Source organism: Phocoena sinus, chromosome 9, assembly GCF_008692025.1.
Source record: "Phocoena sinus isolate mPhoSin1 chromosome 9, mPhoSin1.pri, whole genome shotgun sequence".
Classification (NCBI taxonomy): Eukaryota; Metazoa; Chordata; class Mammalia; order Artiodactyla; family Phocoenidae; genus Phocoena; species Phocoena sinus.
The window spans coordinates 15,997,935-16,022,429 of record NC_045771.1 but is presented as its reverse complement, the minus strand read 5'-3'; the positions used below and the strand labels follow the sequence as shown (position 1 = coordinate 16,022,429).

Sequence of the window (24,495 nt, the reverse complement as noted above, 5' to 3'; positions counted from 1 at the left end):
ATTTGTATGGAAACACAAAAGACCCTGAATAGCCAAAATAATCTTGAGAAAGAAAAATGGAGGTGGAGGAATCAGGCTCCCAGACCTCAAACTGTACCAGAAAGCTACAGTAATCAAGACAGTATGGTACTGGCACAAAAACAAATATAGACCAATGGTACAGCATAGAATGCCCAGAGAAAAACCCACGCACATATGGTGACCTAATTTATGACAAGGCAGGCAAGAACATACAAGGGCGAAAAGACAGCTTCTTCAAGAAGCGGTGCTGGGAAAACTGGACCGCTACATGTAAAAGAATGAAATTATAACACTACCTAACACCATACACAAAAATAAACTCCAAATGGATTAAAGACCTAAATGTAAGACCAGACACTATAAAACTCTTAGGGGAAAACAAAGGAAAAACACTCTTTGACATAAACCACAGCAAGATCTTTTTTGACCCACCTCCTAGAGTAACAGAAATAAAAACAAAAATAACCAAATAGGACTTAATTAAATTTAAAAGCTTTTGCACAGCAAAGGAAACCATAAACAAGATAAAGACAACCCTCAGAATGGGAGAAAACATTCGCAAATGAAACAACAGACAAAGGATTAATCTCCAAAATATACAAACATCTCATGGAGCTCAATATCAAAAAAACAACTAATCCACTTTAAAAATGGGCAGAAGACCTAAATAGACATTTCACCAAGGAAGACATACAGATGGCCAAGAGGCACATGAAAAGATGCTCAGCATCACTAATTATTAGAGAAATGCAAATAAAAACTACAATGAGGTATCACCTCACGCTGGTCAGAATGGCCATTATCAAAAAGTCTAGAAACAATAAATCCTGGAAAGGGTGTGGTGAAAAGGGAATCCTCTTGCACTGTTGGTGGGAATGTAAAATGTTACAACCACTATGGAAAACAGTATGGAGGTTCCTTAAAAAACTAAAAATAGAACTACCATATGTCCCATCAATCCCACTACTGGGCATATACCCTGAGAAAACCATAATTCGAAAAGAGACATGTACCAAAATGTTCATTGCAGCACTATTTACAGTAGCCAGGACATGGAACCAACCTAAATGTCCATCGACAGATGAATGGATAAAGAAGATGTGGCACATATATACAATGGAATATTACTCGCCATAAAAAGAAACAAAATTGAGTTATTTGTAGTGAGGTGGATGGACCTAGAGTCTGTCATACAGAGTGAAGTAAGTCAGAAAGAGAAAAATAAATACCGTATGCTAACACATATATATGGGATCTAAAAAAAAAAAAAAAAAATGGTACTGACAAACCTAGTTGCAGGGCAGGAATAAAGATGTAGACATAGAGTATGGACTTGAGGACATGGGGTGGAGGGGGGAAGCTGGGGCGAAGTGAGAGTAGCATCGACATATATACACTACCAAATGTAAAACAGTTAGCTAGTGGGAAGCAGCATCATAGCACGGGAGATCAGCTCGGTGCTCTGTGATGACCTAGAGGGGCGGGAATAGGGAGGATGGGAGGGAGGCTCAAGAGGGAGGGGATATGGGGACATATGTATGCATATGGCTGATTTGCCTTGGTGTACAACAGAAACTAACACAGTATTGTGAAGCAATTATACTCCAATAAAGATCTATTTTAAAAAAGTAATTGGTTGAGAAATCCATTATATATTTCACATTGCATGCTCTGGATTTTATGTCTGAAATAAAATGCCACGGGTCATACTAATTAATTTCGTTTTCTACAGTTGAAGTTAGGACTACTTGAAGTCATTATGCAAATTTATGCCAAATAGTGCATAAATTAACACCATTCGTCTTCAAAAACTCTAAAATCTTCTAGCAACCAATCCACAAGTGTACTCTTTCATCTATAAGAAACTTCTGAAGGATATATGCACTAAAAAATATATATATATAAATCATGGTTTCTAAAATATATATCTCACCACAAATGATAAGCAGAGTCAGGAAATAGACCAGCCTTAGCTATCCTATATATGGAACTGACTTGCCCAAAACATTGAAAACCAAAGTTCTTAAAGGCTATTAAAGAGAAAATGCCTAGAGTTTTAGGAAAACCTGAAAAATGTTTTCCAAAGAGTCAGAGGTATGATGCAAAAGACAACCAAATAGTTTCTTCAAGACAATCAGTTACTTGATTGAAGAAAGACAAAAGATCCTGTGGACCAGCTCTGAGATGAACACCCTTCCCCCCTCCCCCCTCTCCAAGGTCTCTGAAGCAATTTTATTCTGGTACAACCATAGGAGTGTGAGTGACCTGTGTTGAGGCCAGTGAATTCCAGTGCATGGGAGTCTCAGGTTAACAAAACTGCGAACTTTGTGAGTTCCCAGATGCAAAAGTATTTGCTGCTGGACTGAGTGAGTAGCCCTCATCCTGGCATAGCTGCCCTGAGCCTGATGGTTCAGAGAAGCGGCGATGAGAGGAAGAGGGGGGGTGACTGAAGCCATTCATTGTCTTCTGTTAGTGAATCCTACCCTCCGCCTCTAGAAAAGCCAGCTATGCCCGAACAGACATTTTGCACACGTATATTCCGGTAGCATAATCTAAGCCATGTTATATTTAAGGATATACAATCCTGAGTTGTGTTACAAGGGTTTAGGCCTGGGTGGAATAAATCTGGGTGAAGAGGAAAATGATAAGAATGATTTTGTGATAACTAGTTTTACCGTGTTTGTTAACCTTTGCCACAATCCTAAGAGGTGGATATGATTATTCCTATTTCTAAAATGAAGGAACTCAGTCTCAGGAAGATTACGTAATATGCCCTGAAATGTCACAGCTCTGAAATGGTGCACCCAGATTTCATCCCAGGCTTCTCTTACTGGAGAACCCATCTCCTGCGCTATTCCTCCATCTCGTCAAACTTGGGCCACACAGAGGGTGGAGTCTCTCCTTTCAACACTGAGCTCAGAGAGGTGAAGCTAGAAACTGCTGACAGGCTGACCAAGGAGTGAGGGGGGAGTTACAAGTCGCGTATCCAGAGCTCCACAAGAATTGGGGAAAGGCTGTGATCCTCGGGAAGCAAAGCCAAGGTAAGCAATTCCAGGCCGGGACAAAGGAGCATGCCCCTGGGACTCAGAAACCATGAGTCAAGCCACACACATTTTCAGAAACACACTTGGCAGGGGTGGGGTCACTTTTAAAGACCCACCATTCCCTTCCCTTCCCTTTCCAGTAGGCCAGCTTCCAAGGGCCTTACAGACCGTGGATCAAGCTTATCCGAACAGTTGACAAGCTCTAACCCTGTCTGTAATTTGAGTCACAGAATTAAACTGTTTCTTACTTCATAAAGAACTACACGCGACTATAAAATGGGGGGCAGGATACTCGTCATTATGGGAGTAGTAGAGATGGCACGAGTACCTCTGACTTCAATCAGAATTGTTACAGACAATCACATGACTTGTTTTGCTATGAAAATCACTGCTTTAGAATTTCCCATATTGAGCTGAAGAGCTGATTGACAGTTAACATAAACTAAATGTAAAACCCACGTTCTCACTTGAGGTGGAAAAAGTTCATTATGTCAGATGCGCAAGATATTCAAAACATTCGATATCATTAATCTGGTAGTTTTTTGCTAGTATAGGTATTTGCATACCATTCATTTTAACGTTTATTCTTGGTAGATGACTATTCAGGAAAATCCCAGTGGCAGATGTTTTTGATCATTTTGATTACTCAATGAGCTTGCATTGCCCTCGATTCTTCTGCAATATAGTATGTGAGGTCTCCATGCAAAGACAGGTAATCACGGTACCTACCTGTCCGGGCTATCGCGAAGAGTAAAGAAGTCAGTGCCCGTAGAACACAGTATCTGCAAATCCACCCTATGTTCACTCCTATAAGCCTTATCAAATTCATGGATTTTCCCTAATTCTATATCAACATGTACGGGCCATTCATAAAGCCTCAAGCCACTTTCAGCAGACCAAATGTGGTGACTTTTATAGCAGATAATGTGTTCTACCAAAGCTTCGAAAGGCCAGAGCCTAAACCAAAGCATGTAAATAAAAGAACCAACCAAACCCGCAAGGAATCACAGCTGGCTGCTTTATGACCCAAGCAAAGACCCTCAGAGCCAAAGCAAGAAAGAGCCACCTTTGCTATGAAATCCACATGAAACTGTTAATGGGATTTATGAAAAGGGAGAAGACTCACAGCAGCTAATTCATTCCCTGCAAGATACTGTGATGCATTCAACAAGGTATCACTGTGGAAAGAAAGGGCTGAAAGCTCAGCATTGAAAAAGAAAGAAAGGATTTAATTATCTGACACATAAGCGATTATAGTGCAATTCCTGTTCAAACAGAATTGCGGCTAAATGGGGCTATTTACCTATTCAAATCGCAAACAAAACCATCTTCAATAGGATCATTAAAAGAAGGTGTGAAACCCTAGGGAAGAACTCCTCAGAAAATGCAAGGATTTACAAAGGTTGGATATTAAGCTCTAAATATATACATAAAAATTTTAGAATTGCAAAGTTTCTGTTAAGGCTAAATTAAAAGGTTGTCACTTTCTGAAAAGAACAATAAATGTAACAACAGGGTTAAAAATTCATAAAATAGAAAAGCATTTTGAACAGTTGGGGAAACCATCAAAAATACAGATAATCTTAGAATGAATGTATTTTATGTTAACACTCTCCAGAGATACATTTTTAAAAACCTGACTTTCCCTTAAGCATTAATTTTAGGTTTACTGACATAATCAAGACAGTTTGTCAAATATTCGCTATCCTTCTATCAATTTATATGCGGTCTTAAGAAACAAATAGTCTGAAAGAGAAACTGTTCCCTAGAAAACAACACAGGAGAAAAGCCAGGTAAGCTTGGGTTTGGCAATGACATTTTAGGTACAACATCAAAAGCACGATCCATGAGATAAAAAGTTGATGAGCTGGACTCAATTAAAATGAAAACTTCTGTTTTCTGTTCTGTGAAAGACACTGTTAAGAAAATGCAAAGAAAAAACAGACTGGGAAAAAAATCTTGGCAAAACACATACCTGATAAAAGACCGGTATTCGAAATATGCAAAGAACTCTTAAAACTCAACAATAAGAGAGTCAATTAAAAAAGTGGGCAGAAGATCTGAACTGACATCTTGCCTAAGAAGATGTATAGATGGCAAATAACTGTATGAAAACTGTGCTCAATGTCATTAGGGAATTGCCAATTAAAACAACAATGTGATGCTATCACATATCTACTAGGATAGCTAAGACTGAAAAAAACAGACAATGCCAAACGCTGGTGAGAACATGGAGCAACAGGAACTCTCATTCCTTGCTGGTGGGAATGCAAAATGGTAGAGCCCCTTTGGAAGAGAGCTTAGCAGTTTCTTACAAAACTATACAAACCCTTACCATGTGATCCAGCAACTGCACTGCTTGGTATTTACTGAAATGAGTTGAAAGTTATGTCCCCACAACAATTTGCCCATGAATGTTCATAGCATCTTTATTTATAATTGCCGAAACTTCAAAGCAACCAAGATGTCCTTTAATAGGTGAAAGGATAAACAAACTGGTTATCGCACTGTAAACTATCATTCAGCAACAAAGAGAAATGAGTTTTCAATCCACGAAATGGAGGAAACTTAAATGTATATTGTGAAGAAATAAGCCAGTTTCAAAAGGCCACATGTTGCATGATTCCAACTATACGGAATTCTGGAAAAGGCAAAACTATGGAGATAGTAAACAGATCAGTGGTTGCCAGGGGTTTGGGGGGAGGGACTGATGAATGGGTGAAGCACAGGGGGTACTTAGGGAAGTGAAGCTATCCTGTATGATACTGTCATGGTGGATACATGTAATACCTCTGTGAAAACCCATAAAACTGTAGAACACAAGAATGAATCCTAACGTAAAGTATGGATTTTACTTAATAAGAATATATTAACGTTGGTGCATCGGTTGTAACAATGTATCATACTAACGCAAGATGTCAACAATAGGAGAAACTGTGTGCTGGAGGCTGGGGGGATAACAGGGGGATATATGGAACTCTGTACTTCCACTTAATTTTTCTGTAAATCTAAAACTTCTCTAAAAAATAATGTCTATTAGTAAAAAAAAAAAAAAAAAAAGCAGGAGAAAAGGGGGAAAAAAGAAACTGTTCCGAGTTTCCCTTAGACAGATATTTTGCTGATACCAGAGAATACTGACATACAGAAAAATAAACTTGCTTTCTTAGCCATAGTGTAACCACTATTCAGAAAGTCAACAGGATGATGGAATAAGGGGCTGGAGGGAAACAGCAAGGAGCAGAGGCGGTAGACCAGAGGAAGGAAGGAAAGCCCCAAGGGAGGATGGCAGGGGACAAGTGGAGTCTTTCCAGTTTACCTCGTTAGTTCCAAATGTGTCAGGGTTATCAGGGCACTAAAATTATAACTTGATGGCTGACGATAATTAAACAGAACGAGTTGGCAATATTTCAATCCAATTTTCCCCCTGTGTACCACAGGTTTATCGTGTGACAACCTGTCATTATTACCTGCCCACTGTTTACCTGGAACCGAGAGGAAAAATTAATGGGCATATTAGCATTCGAAAGGAAACATAACACCCTAAGAACTTTCTATCTCACCATGCCATGCCTGGATCTGTCAAAGGTTTCACCACCCCTGGTGCCTGTGATTAAAAATGATCCTAGAGTTTGAACTTCATGACTTGAGCTGAACCGAGTCCTCTCCATGGTTAATTTAAAATGTCACCCATAAGATAAAAGTAACTATGTAGTTTTCATTGCATTTGATTTGAGGATAATATTTTGAAGATGTGCTTTCCAGAAACTAGCAGGCTCTCTACAAATATGGGTTTCAAACTACACATCAAATTCTGCTATTTATTCTGATGGCAACCCAAGGGACATACAAGTCATGTTTTTTTTAATCCTCTTACATACTTAGTAATAATCTTGAATAACAACTCGTGGTACGTATTTTCATTTAATTTGGCAAATGTGCGTTGTATATACAAGGGATTGTGCCAAAATACTTTTCAGGTCAGCAAGTCATTCACTTAATTACACAGCAAACAAATTTTAAGGATTTTCTCGAGCCAGGGACAACACCAGTGCCAGGAGTTGGGCATATAATACTAAGGAAGACACAGTACCTGCCCTCAAGGTGTCACAGGGGAGCGTGAAAAGGGGAGTGACATAAAAACATCCTACTGATTATACACATTGTACGAGGAAGGCTGATAGTCACAGACCAAGTGTGTTTAGGACTCAGGAGAGCTGCACATTCCCCAGAGCAGGATCCGCTTTCATAAGGAATTATTTCCCAAGTGAAGAAAACAATGACATTTGACAAGAGACACAAGAGTTTTTCTAGACAAAGGGAATTCTCTAAGCCTTAGATCATCTTTAGACTCTAAGAAACCAAGAGCATGAAAAGAAGCAAATGTTCAGGATTGAGAAAGATAGGTAGGTGAAAAGTAAAAGGGGGTGAGGCCAAGGCCAGAGGCTTGTGGGGTTTTTTTTTATGCTAAGGAGTTGGGGCTTTATTCTCAAAAAGATTGGCAGATGCTAAAAGGTTTGCATCAGAAAATGGTTTCAAGATTTACATTGTGCTCGGGGGGCTTAATGTTGCCCCTAACTTGACTAAACTTTAGACAGGTTTCTCCCTGACTATAGGCCCCTGACCTCCCTTTTCGTAGAGTACTTTAGAAGACTCTGAATTATAAATTCTTTCTCTAACCCTTTGAGAGGTAAATCTTCTCCCAGCCTTCTGCCAGTTCTACAACCCTGGACATCTTTCCCAAAGACCCAGAACCCATCCCTTTGACATGTAATCGTTCACGGAAGATACTGCTCCAGTTCCTAGTCTCTATAGGTAGCTAATAAGTGACAACTTGCAAACACAGATAGCCTAATCAAATGGCTAAAGTCCTCTAGCATTTTTCCATTTGCTCACCCCAGTGATTAAAAAGTCTCCCGCTTTTTTAAAGAGTCCCGCCTGAACTCACAGCAGAGTTCACTTTCTCTTCCCCATTGCCACTGTCTTGACCCCTACTGCAATAGTCTTGAATAAAGTCTTGCTTGCCTGTTTAACTTGTCCATGTGACTTTTCTTTGACAACATGTTAGAAAAATCATTGGCAGAGATGTGGAAGGCAAATTAGCGGAAGACAAGGTGAGTGGCAGGAAGGTGAGTTGGGAAGCTATAGAAGTAAATGAGATGAGCAATGCTGGAGTCTGGAATAGAGGAAGACAGTAAAGATAAGGGAGAGACACATGTGGGAGATGTTACGAATCAGCTCCATAATGAATTGGATGGTGAGAGGGAAGAGAAACCAGGGTGATTCGCAGCTGTTCAGAGTGGCCACGGCAGTTACAACCTTCTCACACACTTGCCTGACACCACAGTAGACGGTGGCCTGCTGAGCTGGAGAGAGGGAAGGAAAACGAAAAAGGCAGGAGAGTGGGGGTGGGAAGGGATAGGTGATGGAAATGATATAAAAGTGGCCCTTGGAAAGATGGTTGATAAGAAGCACTTACAAATGCCTCAAAGGCAATTGATAACACCTAAAATATCTGAAAGGGATTTCAGAGTTAGAATATTGTTACAGGCAGAATTGGGGAGAGAATATTCTCAAGCCTGGAGAATGAAGAGCAGGTAGAGGAAGCGGGGGGGGGGGGGGGGGGGGAAGGGGGAGACTGTAACTCCCTAGACATCCCCCCAAGGCCCAGACCACATCATCTCAGGAACTAAGAGTAATCGATCCTTTTCTTCTTATCTTTCCAATCATCAGCATCTAGCACATGATGAATGGAAAAGCATAAATGGGAAAGAGAAATCCAGAAAAAACACATTGAAGCTGTGTTCTGAGCAAAGATGAAAGGAGTCAGAGGGAGAGTGCAACCCGATCACAGCTAATATGCTTAACATTGCATGAGTTTTCTTTCTTCCTACTTTGGATACATTTGGTTCATGCACTACCAGTAATAAAAGAAGAAAGTAAAAGCAAAAGGTCCAATACTATCTTCTGGTAAATAACAGAAACCAAAGGTCCAGGTCAAACAGTTCTAGAAAATGTCATCATCTTCCAAGTTAATCTGAAGGTTTACTAACAATGATGAAAAGTTCTATTTTTGATGAAGGGAACTCCATTACAATGAGGATTCCTAATGTCACATACAATGGAATTCTAGAACAACAAAATGATTTATAAAATTCCTTGGAGTGCACTCCCAGTGTTAAATGTGATAGAAGCAATTAACTGTAAGGTTCTAGAAGGCACCTGACAATGGGCATTAGAAAACAATATAATTTTTGTCCAGGTACATTCATTAGGAAGGTAATACTCACAAAATTCCGAGATACAGGGAAGAGCCACCACTGACAATTTACTGCCAGTGCTCTAGTATTTGGAAGGGAGATAACAAGCACTTAACAGTGACATGGAAATCTTGGCTACATGGGTTGGCCAGCCAAATACATGTGAAAGTCAAGGTGAAATACTGTGTCCAAAAGCAAAAAGATTCATAACCAGACCCAAAATTTAGTTAAATACTATACTCAAAATGTTGTTTAGAGGGCTTCTCTGGTGGCGCAGTGGTTGAGAGTCCGCCTTCCAATGCAGGAGACGCGGGTTCGTGCCCTGGTCCGGGAAGATCCCACATGCCGCGGAGCGGCTGGGCCCGTGAGCCATGGCTGCTGAGCCCGTGCGTCCGGAGCCTGTGCTCCGCAACAGGAGAGGCCACAACAGTGAGAGGCCCGCGTACCGCAAAAAAAAAAAAAAGATGTTTAGAGACACTGGCTCAAGTCTCTTCACAGTTTTAACATCTTACTGTCAACTGCACATGACGGTAATGGGCAAGGTCACCGACGGGTATTGGAGAAACATTCAGTCATGCAGCTCTGAATTTGAGCTGACTGGATACATGTGAAGAATCATAACAGAAGATGTCCTAAAATCTGTTATACGGGCCCAAGTTTCTTCGTGAAAGCAAAAAGAGTAAACAAATTATATACAGACAACTGCCGTGTAGAGATGTGAACTAGGGCAGTCTAAAGAAAACACAATTCTACCATCCGATAACCAAGGGAATGCTTTAATTCTGCTTATCAGTGACTCCAGAAGAGGGGCAGTGGATCAGTGATTCGGGAAGCCCAGTAAATATTAAGCAAGAGTGCTTTCCACCAGTATGAACTATGAAAGGCCTGATGCTTTTATTCACATAACTAGCAAAATAAAATTGTAGTCCTAAATCATTCTGCAAAGAGGTTATTTTCAGACCAGCACATATTTCTGTCCTTCGTTCTGTTCAGTTCAGTATCTTTACCAAAAAGTTGGATCAACATATAGAATAAGTATCCATCTTGTTGAGGATCAAAATCTGGTGTTATCTCTGACTACAATGTTTGGCTAGAAACAGCCTGAAATTTATATTACCTTGCATTTAGATCTCCAATTTTAATTACTCAAATTCCAAAAGGAGAATATTTGGCTTGATAGTAGTTCAGGGCAAACAGAACCTTTAAGAAAAGGTCAGCATTAACCTTTTAGGTTTCCATTTTCCTTAGCTCATTCTGAGGCACCTAAAGAAAGTAATTAGCTTACATTCCAATTCCCTGAATTTGGAATAGCAGGGAGGTCAGGCCAAAGTATGTAAAGAGAGAAACTTGGAGGTTAGTGATACATGAGCCTAATTCCTAGTACCTAGAACAGTGCTTGGTACATAATAAGTGTTCAATAAATAGTTGTTACATGAAGAAGGGAATGAATGGACTCAAAGATTTGGGTGTGTGGGTGGTTACATCCTGGCCTTTTAGTTCAAAAATCAGGTGCCGAGTTACGCAGACAAGACGGTGCTTTCAGAACAGATGTGCCCCCCGCAGATCCACGATGGGATGGAGGCCCTCATTCCCTCAGCCGCTGAAAGTGCTGGCTCTGTTGACAGCTCACAGCTGAGCCCCTCTCTAAGAAGGACGCAACCTCACTCACGGTTCACTTCCTCCCAAGGGACAGCCTGAACGCTCTCCAATAACCCTTGCCTCAGTTGGGACAATTCTAAATGGCGATCCCAGATCCAAATGTCCCTGTGGGACTGCTCTGCTACTCCTCGCTCTCCACATCCACCGCTCCCTCCTGGGGAATCTCCAGTAAACCTCCTAACACACACTGTTCCCTCCTGGAGAATCTCCAGTAAACCTCCTAACACACACCGTTCCCTCCTGGAGAATCTCCAGTAAACCTCCTAACACATAAAGCTCAAAAGTCTCAGAGTGGGTTTCCCAGGGAACACAAACAAGGACAAGAACTACGACCCCAAATTCTTTTTTAAAACACATTTCTGTAGCAGGGACATCTATACACTACCAAATGTAAAACAGCTAGTGGGAAGCAACCGCATAGCACAGGGAGATCAGCTCCGTGCTTTGTGACCACCTGGAGGGGTGGGATAGGGAGGGTGGGGGGGAGACACAAGAGGGAGGGGATATGGGGATATATGTATACGTATAGCTGATTCACTTTGTTATACAGCAGAAACTAATACACCATTGTAAAGTGAGTATAATCCAATAAAGATGTTAAAAAAACCCACATTTTTGTAAGTGCACAGCTATGTCTTTACAAAGCTGATGCCCGCAGCCAGTGTATGCGACAGCCGTCTGTAAACTATGAGGCACTAGGCAAACACTGTTTTTATTATTAAACATGATGCCGTGACCCTGTGGTGGCTAATGCCACACCAAACACACATTAACATAAAGAAAGAAAAAGTATCAAATCTATGCAAAGTTCTTAGAAGAAAGTCTTCAAAAAGAAACGTAACAACCATTTGAGTTCATATCCCAGAGCTGGCAAACTGGGAAGGTAACAACAAACCGGACTAGGTTGGTATATAAGCAGTGAGAATTAGTCATTATTGTGTGTGTGTGTGTGTGTGTGTGTGTGTGTGTGTGTGTGCGCGTGCGCGTGCGTATGTGTGTGTGTGTGTGTGTGTGTGTGTGTTGTACACAGGATAAACCAACAGAAAGGAAAAATGTTCCTTTGGGCGAGACTTAAGAATATACCTGCAATTGATGGTTCTCATTACCCAAGGCTAAGTTTTAACAAGGAAAGAATACAATGACGGTATGAACACTTCAGGCTATCTCCTTGTCTGAGACCTAACTAACATCATTAGCATCTAATAAAGCACAGCTCTGGAATCACTTCTTATTTTCTTGTACACAAAGCAAGGCTTTGGATCATAAACAGAATTAGATAATGAAGGGGATTATATTAAAAATAAGATCATTGTCCTTCAGCCTAATATTCCCCTGGTATCTGAGTCTTGGAAGTGAGCAAGACAAGGAATGCACTCGTGTATAAGCCAAGATGACCCCCAGGAACTGACAGGTCAGGGTCTCCATGCTTACGAAAAAATCAAGGAGCTCAAGGTTCCAGATCTAACGTGCTGCTCCGCAATTCCTCCCAGGCCACTCACTGTCTCACTCTTCAAATGGCTATTTCAAACTTTTCCCTGAACACGGATACACTTCCCTTCCCTACTGGTAGCTAGTAACGCTTGCTCCTTGTGTCACTAATAAAAGTAATCAGAATAGAACCTCTGCTTCTCCCTGGTACCAAATCCCCCAACCTACCTGCCTCTGTACCCACTCCTCTGCCTTCCCTCCCCGTACTCCGGGGGACTGTCCCCACCCCTCCACCGTGCACTGGACCCCATCTCCACCTATCCAAAGGCATTGCTCCTGCAGCTGGCCCTCTCTCTCCTGAATCAAGTTCTCCCTTTCTAGTGGACTGTCCCATCGGCGCGCACACCAGCCTACACAGCTGAACTAGCTTACAAATTAAAAAAAACCCAACAACAAACCTCCCTTGATTCCACATCCAGCCCCCATTCCATTTCTCTTCTTTCCAGTTAAACATCTCAGAAGGGCAGTCTATGTGGAATCACTTCCTTTGGTCCCATTTGCACATGAACCTACTCTATTCACCTTCTTCCCTCTACAACCTCTTGTGAGGTTACTAATAACCACCCTCTATCCAAATCCAATGACCAGTTCTTAGCATGCATCTCCCTCCACCTTCACAGAACATTTGACCTAGTTGTCACTATTCTTTTATAAAATATTCTTCTTCTCTTGGCTTCTAACCAGCAAGCTCTCCTGTTTTTTGTTTTTTCCTAGCTCACTCTGTGCTTCTTGGTCACCGCTGGGTCCTCTACATCTGCCCCAACTCTATGCACCAAGTTGCAGAGCCCAAAACCTCAGAGGCATCCTTGAATCACCCTTTCCTCCTACGCAGTGCAGCTAATCCATCATCTGATCCTACCAGCGTTACCTCCAAAATAGATCCGAAGTCCAACTGTTTCTCCCCAACTCTGCTACTTTAACTCCCTCAACTTCCAGCACACATCTCACTTGGAATACCATGTTAGCCTTATGTCTGGTGCGCTGATTTTTACTTTCACAACCCAGCAGTCAATTCTCCACTCAGCAGCCAGAATTATTCAGAATAAATGCAGACATGTTATATACTCCTTCTCAAATAATTCCTGGAACTTCTCATTACATTCTGAATAAAACTCAAAGCCTCTCCATGGTCTACAAGCCCCCTCCACGTGCCAGCCCTTTCCTACAACTTCAAAATGACTTCATACCCTTCTCCACCCAGCTAACCAGGTTCCAGCCACATGAACTTCCCTGTTGTGCATTAAATAGGCCAAGGATGTTTGCACCACAGGGCCTTAGCACTAGCCACTTTCTCTGCCTAGGGACACTCTTCCCTCAGAAATCCAGGTGCATACTCAACCTTTACTTTTAGGTCTCTGCTTAAATGTTACCTTTTTAGAAAGTCTCTCCCTGATCACCTTATCAAAAATAGGATCTTTTGTCACTCTTGCGTTATTTCCCATTATAGCACTTACTGCTATATCACTTATTCACTTGTCTATTCTCCAAATGGCATATGAGCTGTATGAGGGCAGGCACTTTTCAGTATCCCTGTCAGCTGAAGTAGTACTAGAAATATGGTAAGCAGTCAACAAATACGTGGATTTATGAACAGAAGATGTATTTGGGGGGTAGAGAAAGATCCAAAAACAGAAAATTGTCCAACAAACCAGAGTCTGGTAAATTAAGGTAAAGTCAGTTTAAATACAAAAAAGCATTTGAAATAGTATTGTGAAAGATTTAAAAACAAGTATGCTATTAAAAATATTTTATAAAAGAAAATAACTACTACTTGGAAGAAATAGGGAGCATAGTGATTAAATAAGTATTCAGAATGTCAGGTCCTTAGAATTTTCCTTAAGTTTCTTGGGCCTCAGTTGCTTTATATATAAAATGGGGATAACCATGCTACCTAGTACACAGAGATGTTGGGAGAATTAAATTATATGATATGTGTAGAAATATTAAGACACTTGCTAGCTCACAGTAATAGTACAATATGCATTAACTACAATTATTTTTATTTATCGGCATTACATTTTTATTAAGGATAAATACAAGATACAGACAAAAGGGGAGAACAGTAAAGGAAACTAAACACAAAACTCTGAGTAAATGTCAACTCAGGAAAATAGAAATAAACATAAACACTTGCAAAGCAATGGACAGTGCCCTTCAGAGGACAGACTGACATCATTTAACTCCTCAGACAGATTTCAAATGGAACGCCTACCTCCACCAAATGGAGGCCTAATCTCTACTGAACGGCCCTGTTGTCAACTTGTTAGGATGGGGAAAGGTTCAATTTTAGATGAAGCAATCGATAGGGGGAAAAAAATCAGTGTTTTTAGCAAACTCACGAAGCAAAACGCACTTAACACGTTCTGATGCTTGCAATCATTACAATGAATGATGTTGGAGCTTTAAAAACTTCCCTAAGTAAGCATGGTCAGGAGGAAAATTTTTAAGTCCTACGTCATTTCTACAGGGCTCAACGTTTATTACCGTATAGTACACCCTGAGGAAATACAGAGTTTAACCACTGCATTTAGCAGATAAGGCAACTGAAGCCTGAAGAGGGTAAATGCATTGCCCGAGGTCATTCAACTAATTAGCGGTTAGATTGGCTTTTGTCACGCTTGCTTATATATTCCATCCCTTCCTTTCCTTATTTAAATGTTTACTAAGAAAACAGATACATAGCGTTTCCTTAGTTCTATCATAATCCTCATCAAATGAGAAAAAGCTCATTTGATGAGCTTTTTTCAGGGATTATTTATGCTCTTCTTTTTCCACCACTGTTTGCTCAGAGTAAGCACTCAATAAATGTGTATTGAATAAATGACACTGTAATGTTACTTGTCCTGGTTTCATCTTTCAATGCCTAGCATCTAGGGTGATAGCCAACATATAACTGATACAAATGTACAGTTTTTGGAAGCACGGATTCATGCATGAGTGAATGGTTCCGCCATCTTGGCATGTTTATCAGAGGCAATTGAGTCATCCATAAGAACTGAAAACAAAACAAAACAAAATCCAATGACCCACATCCCCCCATTCTGAGGATGAGTGAAACACGGTGACTCACTTACAAAGAACAGCACAGGGAAAGTAAAAAGACAGGAACTTCACAGTGGAGAAGCCGGGCAAATGCAACCTTAACGAAGAGATCAGGTTACCATCACAAGTACGTCATGTGGGAATCAGGTAACCCCTGATATGACGGGATGGGAAGGGTACTTCGCCTCTGCAGTATTCTTTCTAAGAACCTACAACTCCAGTCTAACTATGAGTAAAACAACAGATGAAGCCGTAATAGGGGCTATTGTACAGGTCACTGGCCTGTATTCCTGAAGACAATCAAGGTCATGGGGGTGCGGGGTGGAGGAAAGACCGACAAACTGTCAGAGACCAGAGGAGACTGCGATTAGTTAACAGTAATGAAGCAATATCCGTTTCTGTGGCAAATGTACTATGGTATAAAATGTTTAACAATGAGAAAAACTGGGTAAGAGGTATGTAGGAGGAACTCCTAGTAGTATCCTTGCAACTTTTTTGCAAATCTAAAATTATTCCAAAATAAAGTTTATTTTTAAATATTCCATGATGGACAGCAGATGATGCACTTAAGAAATGTATAAGGACTTAAGAGAGGGAGTTTGCAGACATCTGACCAGATCACTAAATATGGCTTTCACAGGTGTAAATGCCTTGCCATCGTAGCAGTCTCTTGTACTAGCTGACACAATAAAAGTAAATCAAATGATTACTCATATTTTCTTTCCGTAATCTTTAATATATACTAGTGTTTTCAATTCTATTTCTGAAAGTGAGAAAGAGAGTTGGAGGGTGGCGATGGCGTGTGCAGTTTGGTGAGAGGATATATATATAAAAAAAGGGCAGCTGCTCTGAGCCTGGCTTGTGGACTTGCAGATTGAAGGGCAATGTCATAGCAGTGTCTTTTGGAATAGCAGCTCCAACAATCACAGCTACCATTTTGGGAAGGCTTGCTAATGTTGCCAGACTGTGCAGCGGGGCTTTCATATACAACATTACATGTAACCCACAGCACCCTACTGAGGCTGCAATTATATTCTCCTTTGAGAGATGAGAGGTTTGGTCATCGGTAAAATTACTTTGTCAAGGTTGCAAGTGAGATTCAAACACAAATGTTTCTGACGCTTCTACTGAGTCATTAAACAAGGAAGACAAGGAAATTCCATTAGGACAACTGCCTAAATATCTAATTAGCGACAATCATTAGTCTTAACCAGATAATAATATACTGAGATATTATCCACTATATAGATACACTAAATTGTAAATGGCCGGATTAATATCCATGGTGCTGAGATACTGTATGTAAAAGGGTTGTTGAACACTGTGTTTGATATACAACAAATGTTGGCAATGCCCCCGACCTTTATAGGCTACATCTGTTTTCAATTAGTTCCAAACTGGATTTTACTTTTCTGCTTTAGGCCCTAGACTCATATGAATTATCGTGGCCACTCAGAAGTGCAGAGTAAGCTGATGCCCGAGTAAAGTTTAGCCAGTTTACCGGAGACAGAGTTACATCTTGGCCAGTATCAAGTCATTCCAAATATAAACATGTATGTCATGTGTCAGTGAAACTCTTTTGTACTTAGAAATATAAGAAATTTAAAAAAACTGATTACCTTTTGCCTAGACTATATGATTATATGCTTTATTAAGAACCCATTTATATACTTCATTCTGATTATGGGAGTGAGTTTCTGCTATAATTATTATAGATTTACTTGAAGAATTTTTTTTTAATATGGCTACTTTCTCCTTATGTTCTATTTCAAGTGGAATAGACTTTCCTCTCTTGGACCACATAACCATTATCTTGAGGATTAATAATTCATAAATCCAGTGAAAAAACTATAACTGTTTTAAGCAGGTCTGAAATTTACCAATAAGAGCAGAAGGAGAGAAAGAGGAACCCTCTCTGTGTTATCATTTTAGAGGAAATGCCGCCAGGTGAGTTGGGGCTAAATGGAAGGGAGACAGGAAGTATTTACAATACTATAGCCATCTTCCTCTCTGCCAAAATAAATATGGCGATGAAAAGGGCTGCCCTCCCGTAACTACCATGGAGTCCTGCCTTACAGACAGAAGCAGGGCTTTGTAGGACAACAAACATCTGAGCTTGTAATCTAATGTGAATAATGATCCAGACACATGAGCAAGATTCTATTAAATGGTGAAGGAGAACAGCCATGTGCTGCCTGGATGAGTCACTTGGTGTGTCATCAAGAAAGGGAACTAATTTTTTTGAACCCAGTAATGCAGGACCTGCTCTAGTTCGGACTTGGATGTTGACAATAAATGAATGACCCAAGAGGATTCACCCGCTTTGTTCTTCCAGGATGCAGGTCAGAGCACATTCCTAGAGTCCCTTTTATCTAGATGTGTTCTCTCTATTTCATTTCATTAATGCTTCAGAAATAACCTATTTTGGCATGCACTGCACATTGGGATTTGAACTGGTTTTTGCCTTTATACTCAGTTTGAGCTGTCGGCCTTCCCATGAATCTGCAGTCACTTGCAATCTGGAGCCGGGGAAGAAAGGGTGAGTGTGAATAAGTCCATAAACCCCCAAGGACAGACTTTCCTGAGCAACCACAGTTGAGAAACATCATCACCATATATTAAATGTAGAATGACTGAGTTGGCTGCTTTTACTTCTAATTCCTATGTTGTTTTCCTCAAATCTTTAAAATGAGATAATGCTTTGATTCCCTCTTTGAGAGTTTCTTTGTTCTTCTGGGTCCCAAAAGACATGGCTGAATTTATTGGACTTATATTTATATCACGTCACCTCCCCCAATTTGATATAAGAAGTTTCCTCACATAGATGTTTTATCACATAAGAGATGACAAGCAGAGTACTTGCCAGGAAATGTCATCTTGTAAAAACTCAAATCACAATTACCTCTGGCAATAGTGGACAGATAATGCCCCAGAAAAGATAAGAAGAGGTCATTGAAATCCACAGATAAGCTTCAAATCTCATTTCAGCCAAAAATTTCAAAAGCTTCCCCACTCCTAACTGCCTCTCCTCAGAGTTGACAGTAAACTGCAAAATATTACTGGCTTGAGATCCAGTCTCTTTTTTAATTTTTCAAACTTGTAAGCTATTTGTTTAGAAGTTTGTAAGAAAAAGAACATAAAACACCATTCTTTTATCATTAGTAGCCTCTAAAAGTCAGTTTAATTTACACTGTAGCTACATCTCCCATCGCAAACATATAGATCCACCACCTTACGGTTAAATTAGATTTTGTGCTAGTCTGGCCCGCATAATCTCATTTACATTAGAAAATATAATCTGCCATTGGCAGAAGGGGGAAATGCAGAGGCTCAGGGCATTGTTCCTCCTCCACCTCAAAGCATTCCTACCAAAGGGAACAGGAGTGAAGGATGGAGCGAGAAGGCTGGGGAGAAGCTGAAGGATACTGACGTTTACGGAAAAGGATGAAGAAGGTTGAGGAAGCTGACGCAGTGAAAGAATGGAGAGAGAAATTCCATACAGGATGCCCTGGTAGGTTTAGTGCCTGAGTTACGGGGGAAGCGGATCCTTGCTCACTGTCACCTCCAGATCTGAAAGTCCCTGCCCCACCCTGAGACGGTCCCTGGATTTCGGGACTTCCATCCAGTACACCCCACTACAGATCACAGGTTCAGGAATCAGAGCTCAGAAATGTGCCCCCTACTCCACTCCTGCCAGTTTTAACTATTTTCATCTTCTACACCTTCAGGTCCACACTTGGGGCCAGTTTGGGTTTTCGTTCATAAATCTCTGGTTCTCTACAACGCTCCCTTCTCTCTGTTGGCATCCCTGCCCATGCCCTTGGACACTGGCCCTCATCTTCTCTGCCTTTACTGCACTTGACTACTGGCCCCCACAATGAAGAAGGAACCGAGAACCCTAATATCCAACACACCTGTCGTCTTAACTGCTTCTGGCCGACGTTCCCCAGTTACCTCATATATTTTCATGGTACAGACAAAGATCTAAAATAGTGACTGGAATGTGAAAAATGCCCAATAAATATGGAATATTGAGCAAGCTGAACTAACAGTTATATATATTTAAAGAAGCATATGGAAAATACGAACATTGGAAAGGAATTTGTATGTTGACTCAACTTGAGGTCTCAGAAGCACTGTCACCTCATCAATGACTCATTTTACCCTGACATTTACTACGCTGTGGGCCTTTCTTTGACGTCATACAATCACGTAACAGCTAGAAGTGAAGGACGTGTCTTCCCAGATAACTCTGTCACCCTGGCATGAAGAATGAGGACAGTATTTGGTAATGCAGCCTCCAGGAAGAGACGTGCGCTGTCTCAAGAATTTTCTAGATGTTACTATACCATGTTGTAGCACCATCATTCTGCTTTCTTCATTTTAGGTCAGCCTGGGACTAAAATGGTTAATAAACCAAGAAATCCTAACGTGGCATCAAGAGCAGAAATAGTTTATGCTGATTTCCTTTTCTAGTTCCATCTTCTTCAGCCCACAGGGCATCACTTGGGGTTCACATGTTACTACACTTCCCTTCATTTCTTTAATCATGACTTTCAGACACAAGATGGATCTATCCATCAAACCAAGGAGGACCAAGAAGCTGAAAACAGGCTGATCCCGTGATATCCATTAGGCACTTCCAACTTACAAGCTTCCCGGAGCTTCTCTTTGTCATAGTGGAATCCTTCATAGTCTTGTAAACTGATTTTGTTCACCCGGATCCTCAGACGGTCTGGGACAGACTGGGGACTGTAAAACAAGAACCGCATGGTCAGATATCAAGGAGAGAATGGAACTGGGAGTCATATGCACCTGGACGGACTAAAGGCAACATCATCTCTTCTTATGAAGAAGAAAGAGTTCACATTCAAACCAGAATCATGGGATCTTGATGAGATGAGAATACAGCAATTATCTGGAGAACACGTCTCTGCAAACCTCAAGTTTCTGGAACGGAGGTAAGAACATGGGAATAAGCAGAAAAAGCTTCTGGAGCCCACTCATTTTTTTTTTTTTTTTTTTTACTAACTTATTAAAAACTCCAATAAGATTCTGTGTTCAGTTCCACAATAAATGAGATGCAGCTAATCTGAAGTGCTGAGAAGTGGTGTAGAGCTGGAAAGAACTGCATTAGCAAATATGCCCATAACAGCTTGGCTCTCAGAAGAGACAGGAAAACATAAAAATCAAACCAAGAATCCAGAAAGCACGGGGCTGAGAATGAAATGGCTCCACACACCTCGAACTCCCTGGGGGCACTTCTCAGTCAAAGCCAATTACAATAAATGTTGCCTGTGATGGTGCCACTGAGGACCCCAAAATGGACGAAAAGTGTTAAAACACGTATAACATGCATTCTTTAGGAAGAGAAGGAAGTATTCAATTCATTCTAAAGGAATTCAAACTGGTTCAGGATAGATAGTGAACAATTAAAAGGGGGTCGTACCAAACTTTCTGAAGCGTCCTATTCACCCTCAGAAGGCTTTTACCTGGATTCCTTGGATGTTTTTAACTAATATTTTCAAAATAATCATGGGCATTAGTCGAGGGAAATAATTTGATCTTCATCATCACCACTACGGAACAGTACATTTATTCAATATATTAATATAACACAATCCCCATTTGTCTTTATTGCTTCTCCTGTCTTATATTATGGGGTAGAAGTCCCCATTGACTGAAGCAGAAAGAATAGCATTAGTCCTCAATTCACTTCAGGAAAAGAAAGAAAGAAAGGAAGGGAAGGAAGGAAGGAAAAGAGAGAAAGAGAAAAAGAAAAAAGGAAGGAAAGACGAGAGAGGAGGAAGGGGCGGGAGAGAGAAGAAAGAGGAGAAGGATGGATGGAAGGACAGAGGGATACTTGAAAAATATTGGCAGGATACCTCTACCCCAACCTCAGACACACATGCACTCACACACACAATTTCACTGCAGCTCTGGAAGAGGGAGAAATAATTTTAATTTCATTCTCTTGTCTAAAAACTCATTTTAGGGCAAAGTGTAACAACTCCTTCCATACATACTCCAACTTAACAGGCACTGGTGAATAAAACTGACATGTGTAAGTTGGGATGGGAGATGTGGTTTAAAGCACATTTGTGAATGTGCAGAACAGACCTTTAATATCACACGTACCCACACCGCCATTTACAGGTAGGGAACCTGAGATTCAGAAAGGTAAAGTGATTTTAAGGTCACAGAGCTACTAAGTGACAGAGCTGGGAGCAGAGTCTTGGACTCTTCATTCATTCCTTTTATGCTCCTTCTATTATACGATGCCAAGAATCCCACAGATTGACAGCAAAGCCACAGAGCCTGGATTAGCAGAGTCGGACGATCCCTACGTGATGCTCAGACTCTTGGTCAATGAACAATCGACGGGGGGCTGGCTAAGTAAACTGTTGGTACAAACAGGAGAACGCAGGGCACATATTACAAATGAGTGTCTACCTTTAAAAGAAAATCTGAGTACAATATGTTGTTAAGTGAAAAAAAAAGTCATCGAAAATTACATATGGCATAATCTCCTTCACGGGAATTGTGGAATTTAGGAGTTTATAGAGAAGTGTCTGAAGAAAATGTTCAGTAAGCTGTTTGAGATGGCTACCTGTACATGGGGGGATTTAGGGATTATTTTACACTGAGTATCATCATTTTTAGAAAAGTAACATAATTATTTTAAAGGTACATCAATAAGTAAATAAATGGTAACTCGGGGCAAGAGTAAAAGTAAGGATTGTATCAGTGTTAGGTGTTAGATGTAAGTAGATAGGAAAGAATTATTAACAGAGTAACCACACACCGTTGACACCAAATACGGATTTTGAAATTAAGAGGGGCCTGATCTTTTTTTGTTGTTGTTGTCTGCACCACATGGCATGTGGGAATCTTAGTTCCCCGACCAGGGATCAAATCTGTGTCCCCTGCAGTGGAAGCGTGGAGTCCTAACCACTGGACCGCCAAGGAACTCCCAAGAGGTGCCCGATCTTTTTAACGTCAAGTTCACTCCAGTGAACCGCAAAGATTATAATTAGCAAACACTCTCCTGCAAGCGTAGCAGATAAGAGGGAAGCTGGAAACATAGAACGCGGTGGCCCATCATACTCTGTAACAGGAGAAGAGAGAGGGCAGAGGCTGAAAGAGCTCCGCCAAAACACTTTTTGAGCTAACAGCAGATCTAGTGGCAGTGAGCTCTGGTCCTCTCCAGTGAGCTGGAGTCCAGAGCTGACTGTGGCAGCAGCTGCCAAGTTGGAAGTGGGATTCAGAGAGTGACTGCAGACCGGTCCCCGTAGCCCTCCTCCAGGGGGCTGCCCGTGGGCTAACCAGTGTGAACCACCTTTCTCAAAATCCAACACTGTCTGCTGTCTGTCCACACACTTCTGCCTTCCAGGTTCTCATCTGAACCCACTGATTCCCACCACACACTACTGCCCCTGAACCACAGCCTCCCACCAATCTTATAGAACTTTCCAGGTCCCCTATGAATTCATATATTATCTCACTTCATCTCCAGAATGGAAAAGAGTGGAGACTCTCACTAACCAGCCGACACTCTGTTCCTTCCACTTCCTACACATTCACTCTTCTGCTCTCATCTCCCATCTTCTCCCAACAACCTGCAACACATCCCACTTTCCCACCAGTGGAGGCTTGCTTAAAACCAGCCTTCTGACTAGGGTACCTGGTATTTGGCCTCCTATCAAATGGTGGCCCAGATCAGGCCAATCAGGAAGGTTGAGGACATTCACCCAGAGGGTCCCTGATGGATAATCCCTTTGAATTACTCCGGACCCTGGTATAAAGAGTAGGTACAGGAGGCAGCTCAGCAAAGTGGTTAAGAGTTCAGACTCTAGGTCAGATGGACTGGATTGGACGTAAAGTTCTTCCAGTTATTGGTTCATCAGGACACTGTGCTTCAGTTTCCCCATAGGAAAGGTGGGGATGATAACAGTATTCACCTCACGGGGATGTTTTGAGAATTAAGTGAGTCAACACAGGTGATGTGCTTAGAAAAATGTCTGGCACATTGTAAGTGCTCGATATTAGGTATTATCGGTATAATTATTATCCTGAAGCTTGTTCTTTCAGGTAAGGTCCTGCCTAATAAACACTAGCATCTGCTGCTGTCAGGTATTGGAAGCAGATGAGGGCACATGCAGGAACTCCCTAGATACTTCTAACAAGCTGCTGGGCTTCCTCCGGGGGCAAACCGTCTAGCCTGGCTGGTGTCATGGTTCTCCTGGATCTTCTCCCACTTGGTATTTTACAGGTCAAGTGATAACATGAAAACAGACAACTAGAACATGGGGGAGAAAAGTGCACGGAGGTTAAATGAAAGCCAAGTAATTCGATTGTGTCCCTTGATGGCAAAATATATTAGTGTCCCATTAATGGCTGACCGGAGGTAAAGGATGACAAAGCTTTTCCTTGGTCTGGGGAGCAGCAGTGCCATTAGTTTTCTAAAATTAAATTTTGCCAAGAAAGTTAGCAGAGCATAGAAGAGACTAACAACCTGGTAAAAATGGATTTGCCTTTGTGCCAACTTCTACCCCAAGCTACTCTATACTAATTTAAGCTCCGTATCAGGGGTTCTAAACCTGACTTCCATGGAACCCCTCAAGGTCCCTAAAAATAGGACTCAGCAATCAGTGAACGTCCTTTAAAATCGGGACAATGGCCCCAACCTGTCGCCTTCTCATGAATTTCCTCTGAAACATCAAGAATACGTTCCTTGTGTAGAGTGGAAGTTGATGGCTCTGAACTTAACTCCCAAATATCCTCATCATGACTTTCTCAAGAACCGTAATAAAAGCACCTCTCGCCAAAGTCACTAACAGGGGCCTCAAAATCTCCAGTCTGTACCTTCTCTCTCCACCTATGCACACCTGTTACCCTGAGATGCTGGAGGGGGCGGGGGGTAGGTGCAGAGCCATCAAGACAACTCCCTGAATACAACTTAGATCTAATTCTCATCATTCTCT

General features: G+C 41.3%; 1 protein-coding gene across 1 annotated transcript in view; it reads right to left on the bottom strand.

The window, feature by feature from the left end:
- DGKI (diacylglycerol kinase iota) overlaps positions 1 to 24,495 on the bottom strand; it is a 450,391-nt gene that overhangs the window by 104,548 nt on the left and 321,348 nt on the right. Inside the window, 1 exon segment of the mRNA XM_032642953.1 lies at positions 20,163 to 20,263. Coding sequence (XP_032498844.1) covers positions 20,163 to 20,263 — 101 coding nt within the window.